We start from the raw sequence: 15266 nt of genomic DNA, 5'->3' as shown, positions 1-15266 counted from the left end.
CTTGTTGTATATACTACAGTATTAAGCTCGGTGTTGTCTGTGACTTAAGTTTCTTGAATCGTAGGCTATTTATAAGCAAAGAAAGGAAGAAGAAAAGAATGTAGAGACTCAAAAAGAGAGGAGGCGATCAGAGAAGATTGTCTAAAAGGTTCCCCAAGTACATTAAAGTGACTTTATTGTGAACCAAATTAATTTTTTGTTTTCTTCTTTTAATTGATATTAGTAAGGAAGGACCAACAAAAGTTGCATATAATCACAATTCACCTACCCTTTTTTCCTCCTAGATACCAAGATGAGCATTTTTTATTTGAAGAGGACCATATGTTTAATTCTTTGTTGCAGATGCTAGAGAATATATGGCACATCCGCACATGTTTATATAAAATATTTGCAAGTTTATGCCTGAGGATTAGAATTTTATATTTTCATGTGGACCAAGCTTCCACTTTTTCTATATAGCTATGAGCATATTATTATGTTCAAGAATCATGCTCAGGATGAAGGGTGTGGATATAAGATAGCCCAAAGTGGTGGGGAATAATCAGAGAGATATGCTTATTCTTCTCTGGATTGACGGTATTTCTCGCAGCCACGAAAAAGAGGTCAGGCTTGGTTTAAAAGATCCGACCGTGTGTGTGTGTGTCAGCAGTGAAAACTCAATTCTTGAAACATGTCACTGTACAACAAGATATGATTTGTCTTTGAGAGATTCTCTCAATCTCACTTCTGATCATGAAGGAATAATAACTCCTATCGGTTTCTCTTGTGTGCCACTTCCCTTTCAACAATTTGCAAAGATTCTTTCCCACTAACCACTTGACCTATATGATTAAGGTAGACCAAGGAATCCGTTAGAACTCCCACATCTTGAAGTAAGATTAGACAGAGAGTAATTTATAAAGGATATGAACCAATTTACTAATACCATGTCGTTTGTATATATATCTCTTTGTTAGTTTCTTCCCTTTATTGCCAATTAATTTTAATTAAACCTATTAAACTTGACATAATTTCAAACTCAACATTTATTTTGAATTCATGTTCTTGATTCTAATATGAATACCTCAGTTAACGTACCCCCCTCGATCGTATTGTAAATTGAATGGTATATTTTGTCATCATTTGTAACTTTGATGTTTATTTATATCGAAGAAGGTATGAATGATGTCCAAATACATGACCTTTCAACCAAACCTAAACCTTACTCCAGCCTTACTTAATATAGCTAGTAGACTAAATTGTCAAGGAAGCTAATAAAAAGTTAAAAACCCACGTCGCATGATTCTAAGCTAAAAAAGTTGGGCTCTTAAAGGTCTTTGGATATTATTTGGGCCTAATTACAATTTAGTCTTCACACTTTTGTATACTGCCATAAATGGTGAGGTTTGTCCAAAAAGACTCTAGTTCTTGCTAATTTGTCTTTTACGAAAAAGAAAAAAAATAGTGATGGATGGGAGAGTGAAACATCTAACCTTCTTAGTTCTAAACGGCGATGTAAAGTAAATACATAATATTTAGGATTAACATAAGGGTTAAACAAGAAGAGTGATAATATTCATTATTCACTCTTCTATCTTTTTCATCTACCACCACTAAAGGTACCCATTAGAGAAATATTTTGTTTCGGGTTTGGTAAAAAGCTTTCTATATAATTATTTGATTAAGCAAGGCGAGTAGGTGAGGCTATGTTTTATGTGGTCAATTGCACGATATAACCTTGAAGAATTGGACAATAAGAGCATGATGGTGTGAAGTCGATCCTACGGTAAACATCTTTGACCATATATATCTCTTCTCCTTTCACATTTCGTTGTTCTTACTGCTTTACGCACACCTATTTTAATTAGCTTTTTAGTATATATAAACTTTTTTTTTTTGTTTAACATATTTTCATCTACAACCTTACACAGATTTCGGATTTGAACCAAAATTATGATATTACGGTGACACCTGCTTGTACAAAACTGCCTTATAATAACTCACCGTAAAATTTAGTAAATTCAATTTCGGAAGTGTTCAGAAGAAAAGGGGCCGGTATGCATTGTCTTGATTACTATGACCAAACTGAGAAGAAAAATGAACGCGCGGGCAACCTCCTAGCTAGTGAGATATGTACTAATGACATATAGAATAATATGCTTAGTAAGAAACAAAAAAAAAAGAAAAAAAAAAGAATAATATGCTTAGTAAGTCTTATTTAAAAACGATAGTACTAGTTGTTAAAAGCGTTGCTAGGTCGCTTGCAAATCAATCTTCTATCATTAATATATATATATATAAAGTTACCCACGCGGATTATAAAATCAAATATTTTATATGTACAATAATATTTTTATTAAATTATATATGAAATATACATGATGTTATTTATATATGCTTTGAAAAGAATTTAAATGTTGTATATACATTTATAAATTTATAATTATGAAGTGTGTTAAGATAAGGATAAATTTCACAAATTGCATAAAAATAAGTTTTGGTTTTAAATTTAGCACATCATTTCTAAAATTCTAAAAATATTAAAATAGCATAATGCTTTTAATATTATACTCTAAATACTAAATCATATCTTTTCAAAATTATACCGTAAATGAAAAATAGAAAATTCAAAAAAAAAATATGATTGAGCTTTTAGTAGTGTTTTTTTTTTTTATCTTGTGTTCAATCCATAATTATTGTTGTTGTTGTTATGGTACAGGGGAGATACGAGTGACCAAACAATGCACCTCATCAACAATGCTACGAAAAGAATCAATTCCATCAGTCAGGCTTGTAATTCTGTTTTAGCACAAGTCAAGATGATCGTCCAACAGAGTGTAGCTTGACACAGCCACATGCAAGAAAAGCAGCAAATTTATGTCTTCGATATTGTAGTTTCTTTATACGTTGCTTTTATCACTATTTTTTGATATTATACAGTGAGACTTGAGAGTAGACAGGTTTAGCTAGACATTGATATTTTGTGTGTTTGTCTTTTTCATAGCTTTCTCTTTTCTTCAATCTATTTACTGTTGTTGTTGTTATTGTACATGACAAATACGAACGATGGAGAACCAAGGGAAGTCATCACCAGACTTGTGCATATGTTTTGGCACAAGTCAAGATTATTTTTCAAGAGCATGTAGTTTGACACTGTTACAGTGAGACTTGAGAGTAGACATTCATATTTTTTGTGTTTGTCTTTTTCATAGCTTTCTCTTTTCTTCTTTTTGTCACTTCATAGATTTCTATTTGCACTCTTTAATCTCATATAAAACACATGACAATTTCTAAACTGCAATCGTATCTTATTGCCAATTTATTTTGAATTGATGTTCTTGATTCTAAAATGAATATGTCCACATCTAATTAATATATAATAAATGTGAATATTTTACATCACAAGTAGACAAATTTGTTTTTACCGAGTTTTTGACAGTCAGTTTGTATGATCATTTGCTTTAAGGTTTTTGAAATCTGAACTATGAATTCATGATATTCGAACTTTTCTTCACATTGTTACCAAAAAAAAAAAAAAAAAAATCATGATATTAATATTGTGAAGGAGGTCTAGCTAGCTAGGTAGTGGCTTTGTTAGATCAAATCAGATGTCAAAAGGGCATAATGAAATGTAATATATTAAAATGTAATATCATTTTAATATAAAAATTAAAATGTAATATATAGTAGTAATTTCACTTATCATTTTGTTTGGACATCTGATTATCCATACGGATATATTGTGGTCACTGTCTACGCTGCCGTGTGCACTTAATTATTTCCGGAAATGCAAACACTAAACCTCATATATATATATAAAAGAAAACCGAAGAAAGAGAAAAAAAAATATAGATTTTAAGATTTTATCTTGTATCGTAAAGATTAATTTTTTATATTTTTTATTAATTAATGTTACAAAATTTTAGACTTCAAGATTTATTAATTGAGAATGTAAAAATTTAATGAATTATTATTGGTTAATAATTATGAGAAATATATTATTTTATAATACATAATCTTATATTTAAACAATAGTTTTGGTAAAATTGCCTCGATTAAGTATGACTTTTCATTATATAATTTATTTTTAGAGTTTTGTCTCTTTGGATTATATTTTTTATTATAAACAATATTTTTGGTTTTTATTTTGATTGTATTTTTACTAACACTCTTTATTTATTGTTTATAAAGTTTTAGTACTATTTATTATTTTCTCCTTTTTAGGATCACATACTCTTAAACTATTATATTACTTTCAAATAAATTTATAATATCTAATTTTTAATTTTCAACTCTACAAATAGCAATCTGAATAAATACCAACAATAGTTATGATTTTTCGTCGTACCTTTTCGTAAAAAAATATGTTGTAATTTATAAAACAAATTATGGTTGTGTCTGTTGTTATTGTAGAGTTGTACTAAAACTACACCATTGTTAAACATAAAGTGTATCTTAAACTATTCTACTACTTGCAAATAAGTTTATAATCTATAATATTTAATTTTAATTTTTCCAATAATTTACCCACATCATTTCTAATAATCTTTATGTTACCTTCTCTCCACACTTGTGGATCGGGAGTGATGGGTGCAATGAAGGTCTATATATGAAAATCTTGACAGGGATCCATGTTGATGTTAAAGCGTTCTTGCCGAAGCCTTGGATCAGTTTACAAAATTAGATTATCGTCCAACCGGAAAAAGGTTTAAAACTTTTAGAAGGATAAGATTTTCAAGTTTTTCATGAGAATAGACATGGGAAAAACAGTGTGGGTCTTCCGCAAAGACGTCATCAATAGTTCGCTGGACATGTTCTTGACTGCAATAGTTGATACCATGTTCCGTACCTAGCGGCAGCATCACAAAGAGCATTGTTCGTCTCCATACTGAGAAATCATGTTGTTCATCTACAAAACAGAAGAGGAATCACCAATTAATACACAAACCAAAAAAATAACCTTACAAACCATAAATTCAGAATAAGATTGGGAAGATATAAAAGAAATCAAATCATACACTACTACCATAGACTATACACGGATCACGATAAAAACTATAAATTCACAATCCTTAAACTATACACGAGATAATTTTGGATCATACATGGGATTGGGAAACCCTAGATAAGATTGGATCATACACGGGATAATTTTGGATCAATATATTCCCATCTTCTTTTGTTGTTTTTTTTTCATCTGCAACTCTCACACATTTTTTTTTCTGGATTTGAACCAAGAATATGATATTACGGTGACACTGGCTTGTACAAACTGCATTATAAGTCACCGTAGTAAATTCACTTTCGGAAATGTTCAAAAGAAAAGGGTTATGCATTGTCTCGACTCTCGACTATTGAACGTGCAACCTCCTAGCTAGTGAGATACGCGTTCTAATGACTTATAGAATCATATGCTTAATAAGTCTTATTAAAAAACGAATAGTACTAGTTGTTAATTAAAAGCGTTGCTATGTCGCTTGGAAATCAATCTTCTATTATTATATATATAAAAAATACGAACAAATGGGTCGATTTTGGAACTATATTTTATGGCATAGAAAACTTCTTCGAATTAGAAAGGGCTGTCTGTATATGGTCCTCTGTAAAATAGGATTTCAACTCGTGTACCCCTATATTTTAAGGCTCTATCTATTTCCCCCTATACAACATATATTCTTCCCAATTCCATCTATATTAATTTATTTCTATCTAAGTAACCAAAATTAATTAAGCTGTAATAAATCAATGTTTTGCATTTTAAAATTGATAATTCGCGATTACTGTACCGCGATTGGCTTAACCCGACCTAAAATATTAGACCTGAAAATTGTTTTCTTTACCCATAAAACCAAATCAATTTGGGGAAAATTGAAATTAGGGTTTATTCTTCTTCTCTTCTCTTCTTCTTCTTCCTCGAGACCAATAAAAACGAGTTCTTCTTTCTTGATTCAATTTCTTCTTCTTCTTCTTTCTTCGTTTGTTTATTTCACTTTAACTGGAAGTATGAGCCAGTTTTCTTCTTCTAATTCGTCTCATCTGACTTCGGGAACTACTCACAGGGGAGTTCCGAGTAGGTGTTGGTGTGGTAACGAAATAACAATGTTCACTTCGAAAACAAATGAGAATCCGTATCGGAGATTCTACAGATGCGTGTAGGGCGTGAAGGTAATGTGATTTATGTGTTGGTTTGTTGAATTTATCAAATATTTTGCCAATGGGTTGATGATTGATTCTCCGATCCGGACATGATGTTAGGATAAAAAGGAGAAACACATGTTCCATTGGGTTGATGATGCTCTTTTAGAGGAGATAAGAATGATTGAAAGCAAACATAAGCAGCTCTTAGAAGATGTCAATGTTCTAAGAAAGATGGTGGTGGACAATGTCGAGGTCCAAAACAAGTTGATGCAGGAGATGAAACAACAGATGCACAAGGAGATGAATGAGATCATTCAGCAAGAGCTAACGAATACAAAGGAGAGTTTGGAAAAGTCGAACATGAAGACAGTTTGCATACTTGTTGTTGTGGCAGCTTCAATCGTATGGTTGTGTGGAAATGTTGTATGATGTCTTTGAGATTTCTGTATTTCTATTGTTATGTTAAGACAATGTCGAGGGTTTGTGTTGTTCGTAATTAAAAGAGAAGCAAAACATGTGTTTTCTATAATGAACCAAAACATAAATCCGAATCGGCTATATTGTTGTTGTCATAAGCATGCTCAAAAGAAGACAACACATTAAATTTTTCTCCAAATCGATTTGGTTTTATGGGTAAAGAAAACAATTTTCGGGTCTAATATTTTTGATCGGATTAAGCCAATCGCGGTACAGTAATTGCGAATTATCAATTTTAAAACGCAAAACGTTGATTTATTACAGCTTAATTAATTTCGGTTAATTGGATAGAAATAAATTAATATAGGTGGAATTGGAAAGAATATATGTTGTCTACGGAAAAATAGGTAGAGCTTTAAAATACAGAGGTATACGAGTTGAAACCCTATTTTAGAAGGGTCTTATACAACCAGCCCAATTAGAAAAGAATATAAAAAAATGCGTCAGTTAGGATTTCATCTAACAAAATCTCCCCAAAAGCATGAACTCGATTCTATTATATAACATTCATATTATTTCCTGATTAGAAACTTGTTTCTATAAATAAAAAATATTCCACTATGGATTCTTTCATCCTGATCTATGTCGACTACAAAAATAAGTAAGATATTAGAAAAAAAAAAAAGAAAAGAAAGTAAGATATTAGAAATCATGTTATACAATTAAAATATTAAGAGGTATTTTGGATTCTCAAATGAACCCACCTACCAACTACTAAATGTCGAGTTGTATCAATTCTTTCACTCTACATCTCTTTATTACTAGTTTATTAGATCACATGTCCAAATATTTTATGATGAAACACAAAGTTGCAAAAAGTGACGGATGATGGACACCTCATCTCATTCCAAAATATGACGAGATTGAGCTGTCGTTTTGTTGTAACTAATTATAACTTATATAAATGGTCGGGGTCAACTATTCATATGCATTTTTATGCCTTCAAAGTCATTTATAAAGACCATTAAAATGTCTTTAATATATCAACAATCTTGTGATCTAGATATGGATTCACACTATACCAATTTGTTTTCCGGACAGCAAATTCACATTAGAATTTGTACATTTGAAATATATTTATACGAAAATGTTATTGAATTAATGTTCTTCGAATTTGTTTATGAGTTGCCACAATGCCATTGGTGCATGACTTTTCTACGAAGCATATACTGATTAGCCTATTATATAAGTTGAGTCATTCTTTTCTCTCTTTGCCGGCAAGTTGAGTAATTCAATTCTGTTATACGCTTACCGCTGATATTCAAATTCAAGTTACTCTTATAATTTAATCTGTTCCAAATTCAATTACAAAATACTACTAAAACAATGTAAAAGTCGTCGCTATGTTATTTGAAGTGAAAACTAAACAATGTAGTAGTCTTTTTCAATTAAAAAAAAGCACAAATAAAAATAATATTTACTCATTCTAATTTACATTAAATGATACTTTTACCAATCAACTTAATATAAAAATGTTCATCTAACTAATGTAGAATAAGAAATACGACTTAGCTTGGTTTAGACATAAATGTTAAAAAAAAAAATTAATCGCTAACTTTTTTTTTTTTAACTAAACCTGATTTCATTCATTCAATTAAAAGAGTTCAGACCGGCCAACAGACCTTCCTTGGCCAGAGCATCTGCTCGGCGATTAAAATCCCTAGAGATGAAACATAAAGAAACAGAAAAAAAATCAGCTGCTAAAGCTCAGGATGTCGTGGAGAATTCCGTAGAGTTCCTTGACTTGGATCTCTTTGTTGATTCCTTTGACAAGGGTTAACGAGTCTGAAGCGAAAGAAACCGAGGTGAGATCCAATGCAATTGCAACTTTGATTGCCATCAGAGTTGCTAAAGCTTCGGCTACCAAGGGTGAAGTGACATGCGACGCGGAAGCCGAGCCTTCTTGGATTAGTTCTTCTTGAGCGTTCCTTATTTCCCATCCTAATCCTGTTGATCCATCTTCCCTCCACGCTGCGTCTGAGCAAACTTGATGATTTGAATCTCTCGGGGCAGGTTGAGTCAGTTTTCGCATCTTGGTAATTGGTTTAGTCCTCTCATTTTGTGCCTCTTGCCATTCCTTGGCTCGGGTTATCGCAATAGATAGGACTTCACCTGGTGTCAGTCTTTCCTTATTGAAAAGTAATCGATTCCTTGCTGTCCAGATGGCCCAAAGAAGCCATGGGGATAGGGGACCAGTACTGATGCCAGTAGGAGGGAGGCATGTCGCTTTCACAGTTAGTGCTAAACCCTCCTGAACAAAGTTGAAGCTCAAAGGTTGAACCTGAGGGTAGAGGGGAGCTTGTGCCCAAATTTGTTCCGCAAAGGGACACTTAAAGAGGAGGTGGAGTTCAGATTCAGCACTCTCGCAGTGGGGGCAGTTAGCCGTCGTAACTACTTGACGATGTATCAGGTTCTCGCCTACTGGTAAAGCGTTTTGAGCTAACTTCCAAAAAAACATTTTGAATTTTGGTGAAATTTCCTTCTTCCAGATATGTGCTCTCCAGTCAAAATCCTCCACAAGGTAAGGGTGGTGGTTAAGGTATTCTTCCTCTCTCTCTCTGCCATGGATTCATAGTACCCAGATTTTACTGTATACACTCCAGAATTTTGTGGGAGCCAAGCCCAAACATCCGTTGCTCCTAAGGTACTAGGTGTCAGATCCCTTATAGCATTTTCATATGCGGGAGGATAGTGCGGATAAGATCAATGTTCCATTGTCCTGTTCCTGGTAAGATGAGTGCTGATACCTTTAGGTCTTGAGTGAGTTTCGTGGGAGGTCCCATAGGCCTGCAGGGGGAGGAAAGCGATAACTATGGGCTATACCAGAGTGAGGTAGATTCTCCATCTCCGATCAGTTTGCCTAGTTTTTTCTTTAGGAGATCGCGTCCTACGCATAATCCTCTCCATCCATGAGAAGCTGATCCTGGGGCTTCACTTTCCAAGAAAGATGAGGATTTGCAGTATTTGCCTTTTAGTACCTTTGCGAGTAAGCATCCTGGTTTGGTAAGCAATCTCCAACTTTGTTTTGCCAACATGGCATCATTGAACATCTTGATATCTCTAAACCCCAATCCGCCGTTTTTAAAAGATCTTGTCATCTTTTTCCAGGAAATCCAAGTCATTTTCTTCTGTCCCGTATTGGAATCCCACCAGAACCTAGTAAGTGCAACTTGGATTCTCTTACACAAGGAGTTTGGGATCTTGAAGCATGACATAGTATAGGTTGGCATGACAATTAGTACAGATTTTAACAGGGTGAGTTTACTTGCCATAGACAGGAACCTAGATGACCAACTGATGGCTCTTTGTTTTATTCGGTCCACTATTTGGGTAAACAGATCTTTCTTCTTTTTTCCAAACATCTCCGGCAATCCCAAATATTTGCCTTGTCCACCTTCTTTGTGTATAGCTAAGTCTCTCTTTACTCGCTCTCTTGTCTTTCTATTTGTTTTTGCCGAAAAAGTAATAGCTGATTTGTCTTGATTGATCTGTTAGCCTGATGCTTCTCCGTATTTTTGCAGGATGCTCTTCATTTTCATGCAGCTCTTTTGGTCTGACTTACAGAAAAACATTGTGTCATCCGCAAATAACAAATGGTTCACCCGAGGACTCTCTTTTGCCACTCTGATCCTTGGGAGGTTGCCTTGTTCTTGTGCTCGATTGCAGAGACCCGAGAGTACCTCACTGCATAAAATGAATATGTAAGGAGATAGTGGGTCTCCTTGTCGGATGCCTCTCTGAGGTGTAACTAAACCCAAAGCTTGACCATTTATCAGGTATGAGTATAAAACTGTTGTTATGCACTGCATGATCCATTGAATCCATTGTCTATGAAAACCCATCCTTTCCAACACAGCTTTGATAAAGTCCCACTCCAAATGGTCATATGCTTTGCTCATATATGTTTTAACCGCCATGAATACTCTCTCTTTTGCTTTTGGCGTTTTCAAATAGTGCAGGGTTTCATGTGTGATGAGCACATTGTCTGATATAGCTCTTTGGGGAACAAAAGCTCACTGGTTCTCCGATATACACATCAAGAGAATTGGTTGAAGTCTTTTGGTCAGTATCTTGGATATAATTTTGTAGTATACTGAGCACAACGCTATAGGTCTATAGTCTGACACCTTTTGGGGAGCCGTAATCTTGGGGATGAGCCTGACATGGGTGTGGTTGATCCTCTGTGGTAAGGTCCCAGAAATAAAGAAGGATTGGACTTCTGCAACTATTTCATCTCCCACTGTGTTCCAATTTAAATGGAAAAAACACGCTGAGAATCCATCCAGGCCGGGGGCTTTATCCGGATGGATAGAGAAACAGGCTTTCTTAATTTCTTCGACTGATGGCATTTCAATCAGCTTTTCATTCATGTCCTGTGTAATGCAGGGGATTAAAGCCTCTTGTACCACTCTCCTTCAATTTCCTTCATGGGAGGTAAAAATTTGGTGAAAATAGTCAGTGATTGCTTGGACAATCTCTTTTTCCTCAAACACTGAGATACCAGCAGCTGATTCCATCACAGATATATTGTTTAAAGCTCTCTTGCTTTTTGTAGCTGCATGAAAGTAACCCGTATTTTTATCTCCCAAGGTGAGCCAAAGTTGTCGACTCCTCTACTTCCAGAACGCTTCTTATTTTTGGTAAGTTTTCAACAACTCTCTGTTTATTCTGTCTAATTCCCCTTGATTGTCCTCATCCTTAGTCATTTGATCCTCCAGTTCTTTTCGGAGAGATACGATTGCTTTTTGGCTATTTTCATGGTGTTTTTTGCTCCAGGTGATGATCACCCGCCTACAAGCCTCGAGTCTTTTTTCTACTGATGCCTCCGGGATCAACTTCCACACATCAAGGATTAGTTTTCTCACTTCTTCATTTCCTTTTAAACTTCTATCATAGCGGAATAAACCTCTTCTTTGTTTTTTAATAGGATCAAAGGAAGTGACCAAAGGTCGGTGATCTGATCCTTCAAACCGCAAGTATTCACTTCTACCCGAGAGAAATTCCAAGACCCATTCACTGTTTGCCATAGCCCTATCCAAACGACACCGCACCAAGCGAATATCGCTAACTATGATCAGGTCTTTAGTTACTACATTAGAATATCGTTGATATATGTGGTCCAAAATCATGATGTCAACCAAATGACCATTGTGCAGTGTTCATCACGCAATAACCATATAAACTCGAACGTAACACACCATGAATGCGAGTTGGAAGGAAAAAGAAAACATTACACACCTAACTGACGATTCTCGAACACACAAAGAACTTTAATCTGATCGTTCTCAAGCAATATTTCACTATATACTCTTTGTGTTATATATTTACATCGGACTCACATTCTCTAACCAAAAGAAATCAAGCTAGAAAAAAAGAATATAAAAAAAAGACGAACTCATATCTCTATTTGAAAACAACCTTCGACAATATTATCCACTTTTAACAAACCTATTAAACCGAAATTGGAATTAATTAAAAACCGGCAACTACATCTATTTAACGATATTGACTTGTTTAGGATGAAAAATTCTCATGATTTCAATAAATTTGGTAAATTGTTCTATGCATATATTGTAAGTTCGTTATAATTTTTTATAGATCTTACCATGGTTATAATTATTTTGTATCATATGCTGGATTAAACCTCAATAGAATGTAAATTGTTGAAAAAGCATAAACTTAAAAGTTTAGTTTATTATTACCATGGTCAGATCACTAGATCCTTATCCTCAATTCCTAGAGCCTGCTTATTGCCTTTAATAATTGCGCGATGCACTTCAAAAACTCACAAGTCACACAACAATAATACTATATACAATTTTCTATTTTTTTTAGTTACTTAGGGTATTTGTATTGGGAGAATATTTTTGGGTGTTTTTAAAGTAACATCGTTAGTTTAGATCTTTTGTTAAGAAGTTGGTTATTGGAAGAACATGTTTCAGATAATCAGATTTAATAATATAATAATCTTAAATATATTACAATTTTAAAAACTTTAAAAAATAACATTTAAATTGCAAACTTAAAAAGCTTATACTAAAATTCAAAATATAATACCAAATTTTTATGAAACAAAAAAACATTAAAGATATAAATAAAAAGAACAAACAAAATTTCCTCCACACAAATAAATGTTTTCTCTTTTACATATTCATTCACGAGTTGTCACATCACCCAAGAACTGACCCAAAATCATTTCTACATCAAAAACCAACAACATGTTTTTCATCGACTGATCTCTATATTTTTTATTTTAAAAAGGCTTAAAACACCTAAAATGTTCCCAAATGGAGATGACCCTGCTATATGATCATACCTTATCAATTAAAATAGTGTCAACTATATATGAAATCGAGGACAGTTCAGTTTCTTTATTGCATGTTACCATTTGAATAAACACGTTTTAGATAATTTCATTGTGTACAGTTTGTATATAAATGTATCCTTTGTTACTACCATTACGATATCATCAAGCTGCTCTGACGACGGTTCTTCTCAAACAATGGCGACCATTCCTTCCCACAACCACCTTCTTACCACCAACTCCGGTCACCACCACTCTTCTCCTCCGGTTAACTCCAGCTTCTCAAAAATCAATTTTCCCGTCAAACCCCGAGTAACAGCTACGAGAGCTTTGTCCAGAACCGACGAGTCTTCTCTATCCGCCGTGATCTCTCGCCTCGAGCGAGAAAGACGCGAACGGCAAGGCTTAACCGACGAAGCGGAGGGACTCGGAGAACGGTGGATGACGGCGGAAGATATTCGCCGGCGAGACAAAACCTCCGAAGAAAAAGGAAAACTAATCGACACGTGGCGTAAGATCCAAGGAGAAGACGACTGGGCCGGGTTAATGGAACCGATGGATCCAGTCCTCAGATCGGAGCTGATCCGTTACGGCGAAATGGCTCAAGCCTGCTACGACGCTTTCGATTTCGACCCGGCTTCTAAATACTGCGGCAGCTCGAGGTTCTCTCGGCTCGAGTTCTTCGACTCACTCGGGACGAGCGGTTCGGGTTACGAGGTGGCGCGTTACCTCTACGCGACGTCCAACATCAATCTCCCCAACTTTTTCTCTAAATCGCGGTGGTCTAAGGTATGGAGCAAAAACGCTAACTGGATGGGATACGTCGCCGTTTCTGACGACGAAACGTCTCGTAACCGCCTCGGCCGCCGCGATATCGCGATCGCGTGGAGAGGCACAGTCACGAAACTCGAGTGGATCGCTGATTTAAAAGACTATTTAAAACCCGTATTCGAAAACAAGATCCGATGCCCCGACCCGGCCGTTAAAGTCGAATCCGGGTTCTTAGATCTCTACACCGACAAAGACACGTCATGCAAATTCGCTAAATTCTCCGCGCGTGAACAGATCTTAGCCGAGGTGAAACGTTTAGTGGAGACATACGACGACGAGGACGAAGACTCCGATCTAAGCATCACCGTGACGGGACACAGTCTCGGCGGCGCGTTGGCGATTTTGAGCGCGTACGATATAGCGGAGATGGGATTGAACCGGAGCAAAAGCGGGAAAGTGATTCCGGTGACGGTGTTGACGTACGGAGGGCCAAGAGTTGGGAACGTGAGGTTTAAAGAGAGGATGGAGGAGCTAGGAGTGAAGGTGATGAGAGTTGTGAACGTGCACGACATGGTTCCGAAGTCGCCGGGGTTGTTTTTGAACGAGAGTGCGCCGCACGCGTTGATGAAGATAGCGGAAGGGTTGCCGTGGTGTTATTGCCACGTGGGGGAGGAGCTGGCGTTAGATCATCAGAACTCGCCGTTTCTTAAACCTTCCGTTGATCTTTCTAATGCTCATAACCTTGAAGCTATGCTTCATCTCCTTGACGGGTACGTTAGTTTTTTTTTACTTTACTTTACATTTTACATTTTACATTTTTAACCATATATTCATAATATAGTCAAGAATAATAATATAGTCAAGAATGAAGTAATAATATTGTTTTATGTATAAATTAATGCTTGTAGATAGATATCATGGATATGTTAATTTTTTTAATTTGGAAGTGGAAAACGACAAAATATGGAAGCCGTGGGATAAATAGATTGGACAAGCTGTCTAATTGATTGTTCGACGATACGATATTCATATTAAAAAATTCAAGAAGATCAAACTATTTTTGTCTATTATATTGAGATCCTTCTAGATTACGTCTGATTTTTGTGTTTGCGATATATGATTGACGCGAGTATCACGTGAACGATTTAGTGGTTATGCAATTAATCATACACGTTGCTTTAAAATGTTTTAGTTTCTTTTTATATAGATATCATGGGAAAGGGGAGAGATTTGTGCTGTCGAGTGGGAGAGACCACGCATTAGTTAACAAAGCGTCGGATTTTTTGAAAGAGCATTTACAGATTCCACCGTTTTGGCGTCAAGACGCGAATAAAGGAATGGTTCGGAACAGTGAAGGTCGTTGGATTCAAGCCGAGCGTCTCCGTTCTGAGGATCATCATTCTCCTGACATCCATCACCATCTCTCTCAGCTTCGTCTTGATCATCCTTCTTAAATCATACATACATATATTAGTACTCGTTTTCATAATCTGTAAATTTTTGTGTCCGTCTTTGTCAATAAAAGAACTTAGAATCTCACTGCACTCACTTGCATGCTTTGATTGATCAACGTCCCCTATTTCTTTACCATTAATCC

The 15266-nt window shown here is 35.3% G+C and overlaps 3 protein-coding genes and 1 pseudogene across 4 annotated transcripts; 2 read left to right on the top strand and 2 right to left on the bottom strand.

Moving 5' to 3' along the window:
• Window positions 1–6252: 6252 nt before the first annotated feature.
• Window positions 6253–6546, top strand: LOC147940916 (uncharacterized protein At4g04775 pseudogene; annotated as a pseudogene).
• Window positions 6547–8287: 1741 nt separating this feature from the next.
• Window positions 8288–9052, bottom strand: LOC147940915 (uncharacterized). The gene has a single exon (XM_087458317.1). The coding sequence runs from the start codon at window positions 9050–9052 to the stop codon at window positions 8288–8290; it is 765 nt and encodes a 254-aa protein (XP_087314443.1).
• A 1033-nt stretch (window positions 9053–10085) lies between these two features.
• LOC147940914 (secreted RxLR effector protein 78-like) lies at window positions 10086–10511 on the bottom strand. The gene has a single exon (XM_087458316.1). It carries the CDS (start codon window positions 10509–10511, stop codon window positions 10086–10088), a length of 426 nt encoding a protein of 141 aa, XP_087314442.1.
• A 2317-nt stretch (window positions 10512–12828) lies between these two features.
• On the top strand, window positions 12829–15213 carry LOC104700430 (phospholipase A1-Igamma2, chloroplastic). 2 transcript variants are annotated; one of them, XM_010415950.3, is made up of 2 exons: window positions 12829–14439; window positions 14877–15213. In XM_010415950.3, the coding sequence occupies exons 1-2, from the start codon at window positions 13097–13099 to the stop codon at window positions 15121–15123; spliced, it is 1590 nt and encodes a 529-aa protein (XP_010414252.2). In that variant the 5' UTR covers window positions 12829–13096; the 3' UTR covers window positions 15124–15213. The 2 variants fall into 2 exon arrangements, with proteins under 2 accessions (XP_010414252.2, XP_019083033.2); XM_019227488.2 differs by having other exon boundaries at window positions 12839–14439; window positions 14862–15213.
• Window positions 15214–15266: the final 53 nt, after the last annotated feature.

Source organism: Camelina sativa, chromosome 7 (genome assembly GCF_030686135.1).
Source record: "Camelina sativa cultivar CO46 ecotype springtype chromosome 7, ASM3068613v1".
NCBI classification, from domain to species: domain Eukaryota; kingdom Viridiplantae; phylum Streptophyta; class Magnoliopsida; order Brassicales; family Brassicaceae; genus Camelina; species Camelina sativa.
Note: the sequence above shows the minus strand (reverse complement) of the source record. Positions and strands in the feature narration are given on the sequence as shown.

Bases quoted from the DNA above. Each gene is read 5' to 3' on its own strand.
- LOC104700430 (XM_019227488.2), top strand. From the start codon at position 13,097: ATGGCGACCATTCCTTCCCACAACCACCTTCTTACCACCAACTCCGGT. The intron at 14,440-14,861 runs GTACGTTAGTTT...AAAATGTTTTAG, and splicing joins ATGCTTCATCTCCTTGACGG to TTTCTTTTTATATAGATATC.
- LOC147940914 (XM_087458316.1), bottom strand. From the start codon at position 10,511: ATGGCGGTTAAAACATATATGAGCAAAGCATATGACCATTTGGAGTGG.
- LOC147940915 (XM_087458317.1), bottom strand. From the start codon at position 9,052: ATGTTTTTTTGGAAGTTAGCTCAAAACGCTTTACCAGTAGGCGAGAAC.